The sequence below is a fragment of the Quercus robur genome, chromosome 6 (assembly GCF_932294415.1).
Source record: "Quercus robur chromosome 6, dhQueRobu3.1, whole genome shotgun sequence".
Classification (NCBI taxonomy): domain Eukaryota; kingdom Viridiplantae; phylum Streptophyta; class Magnoliopsida; order Fagales; family Fagaceae; genus Quercus; species Quercus robur.
The window spans coordinates 44,307,541-44,309,162 of NC_065539.1; the positions used below are offsets into that span (position 1 = coordinate 44,307,541).

The 1,622-nt window shown below is 48.9% G+C and overlaps 1 protein-coding gene across 1 annotated transcript; it reads right to left on the minus strand.

Annotated features, from left to right (window-relative positions):
- Nucleotides 1-951: 951 nt before the first annotated feature.
- Nucleotides 952-1,410, minus strand: LOC126690242 (uncharacterized). The gene has a single exon (XM_050385365.1). The coding sequence runs from the start codon at nucleotides 1,408-1,410 to the stop codon at nucleotides 952-954; it is 459 nt and encodes a 152-aa protein (XP_050241322.1).
- Between the last annotated feature and the right edge of the window lie 212 nt (nucleotides 1,411-1,622).

The window sequence follows — 1,622 nt, forward strand, 5'->3', positions numbered from 1 at the left end:
TAGCCACTCTCTGGTTTCCCCGTACCACGGCAACTCCATACTCGATGGGAAATTTAACTTTTACATGCAGGGTGGACAGAACAGCCTTCATTGCGTGAATCCACGGCTTTCCCAGGATTGCAGTGTACGGCGAGAACGACCTGACTACTATGAATGTCACCATTACTTCCTTGCCTTCCATATCCACCGAGAGAGAAATTTGACCTTCGAGGATCACGACTCTTTTGTCAAACGAGACCAGCGGCATATCATACTTCACCAAGTCCTGATTCTTTAATCCGAGCCCCTCGAACAAATTTGGGTACATTACATCAACTCCACTTCCCTAATCTATCATCACTCTTTTCACCAAGAAGCCGCTTATCCGTGCTGTTACTACCAACGCATCATTATGAGGTTGGATCGTCCCCTCCAAATCTTCCTCGTCAAAAGAGATTGTCTGCCGACCAACTTTCATCCTTTTCTCGGGTGATTCTCCCTCCACGCAGGCCACCGTCAATACTCTCCTAACAGTGGCCGCACTCCTCGGGGCGGCGTGGATGACCTCGGTCACTCCCAACGGTGGTGGGAGGGGATTCCTTTTCTACTGAGCACCCTGGCCGACGTCTCGGTTACCAGAATCCACTACGAATTCTTTCAAATACCCTGCCTTTACTAGTTGCCCCAAGTGATCTTTTAATACCCGACATTGCTTAGTGGTGTACCTTTTATCTCTGTGGTATGTGTAGTACAAGTTTTGATTCCTCCGAGATGGGTCGCCCCCCATCTTGTTCTGCCACCTGAAGAATGACTCGTTCTTAATCCGATCTAGAATTTTATGCACCGGTTCTTTGAACACCACATTCACTTTTCAATTTGAGCTTCTGATTCCTACATCCTGAAATCCTTTTTTGGTCTTGTCGGAGTAATGCCCTGTCGAGATCTACCGAGCAACGGGGCCTTCCCCTTATTCTACAGCCGATCATCTTCGAGACGCTTATACTCCTCAATACGCCTCATAAGTTGCCTCATATCCTCGGGAGGTCTCTTCGTTAGCGACTCCCATAGTTTGGAATCTTCGGGAAGCCCCATCCTGAAGGTGCTTGCCACAATCTTCTCATTTCCCCCACTGATCTCATTGTAAAGTTCCCAATATCGACTGGCATAACTCCGAAGGGTTTCACCGACCCTCATTTTTATGGAAAGTAGCGCGTCCACCGGTTGTGGCACTCGGCTACACATCACGAATCGAGTGCCGAACTCTTGGATTAGCTCGGCAAAGCTGCAAATGGAACCTTTTTGTAATCCATTGAACCATCTCAAGGTTGTGGAGCCGAGACTAGAAGGGTATACCTTACACATCAGCGCATCATTGTGTGCATGCAAGGGTATCATGTGGATATAATGACTGACATGCTCCACAGGGTCCATTTCCCATCGTAGGAATTGAATGGCGGCCGTGTAAACCAACTCGACATAGGGGCTTGTTCAATCTCATTTGAGAATGGTGACCGAGCAACTCTTCGTAAGGCCCGGCTTATGGCGTCCATGGCAGCATTGTGGGTTCGCCGTTCCTCTGGTGAATCTGAGCCTCGGTCGTCATATCCACGTGAACGCGAACGGTTCTGGTGCTGACACGTCTC

Coding starts and splice junctions, on each gene's coding strand:
- LOC126690242 (XM_050385365.1), bottom strand. CDS start 1,410: ATGGACCCTGTGGAGCATGTCAGTCATTATATCCACATGATACCCTTG.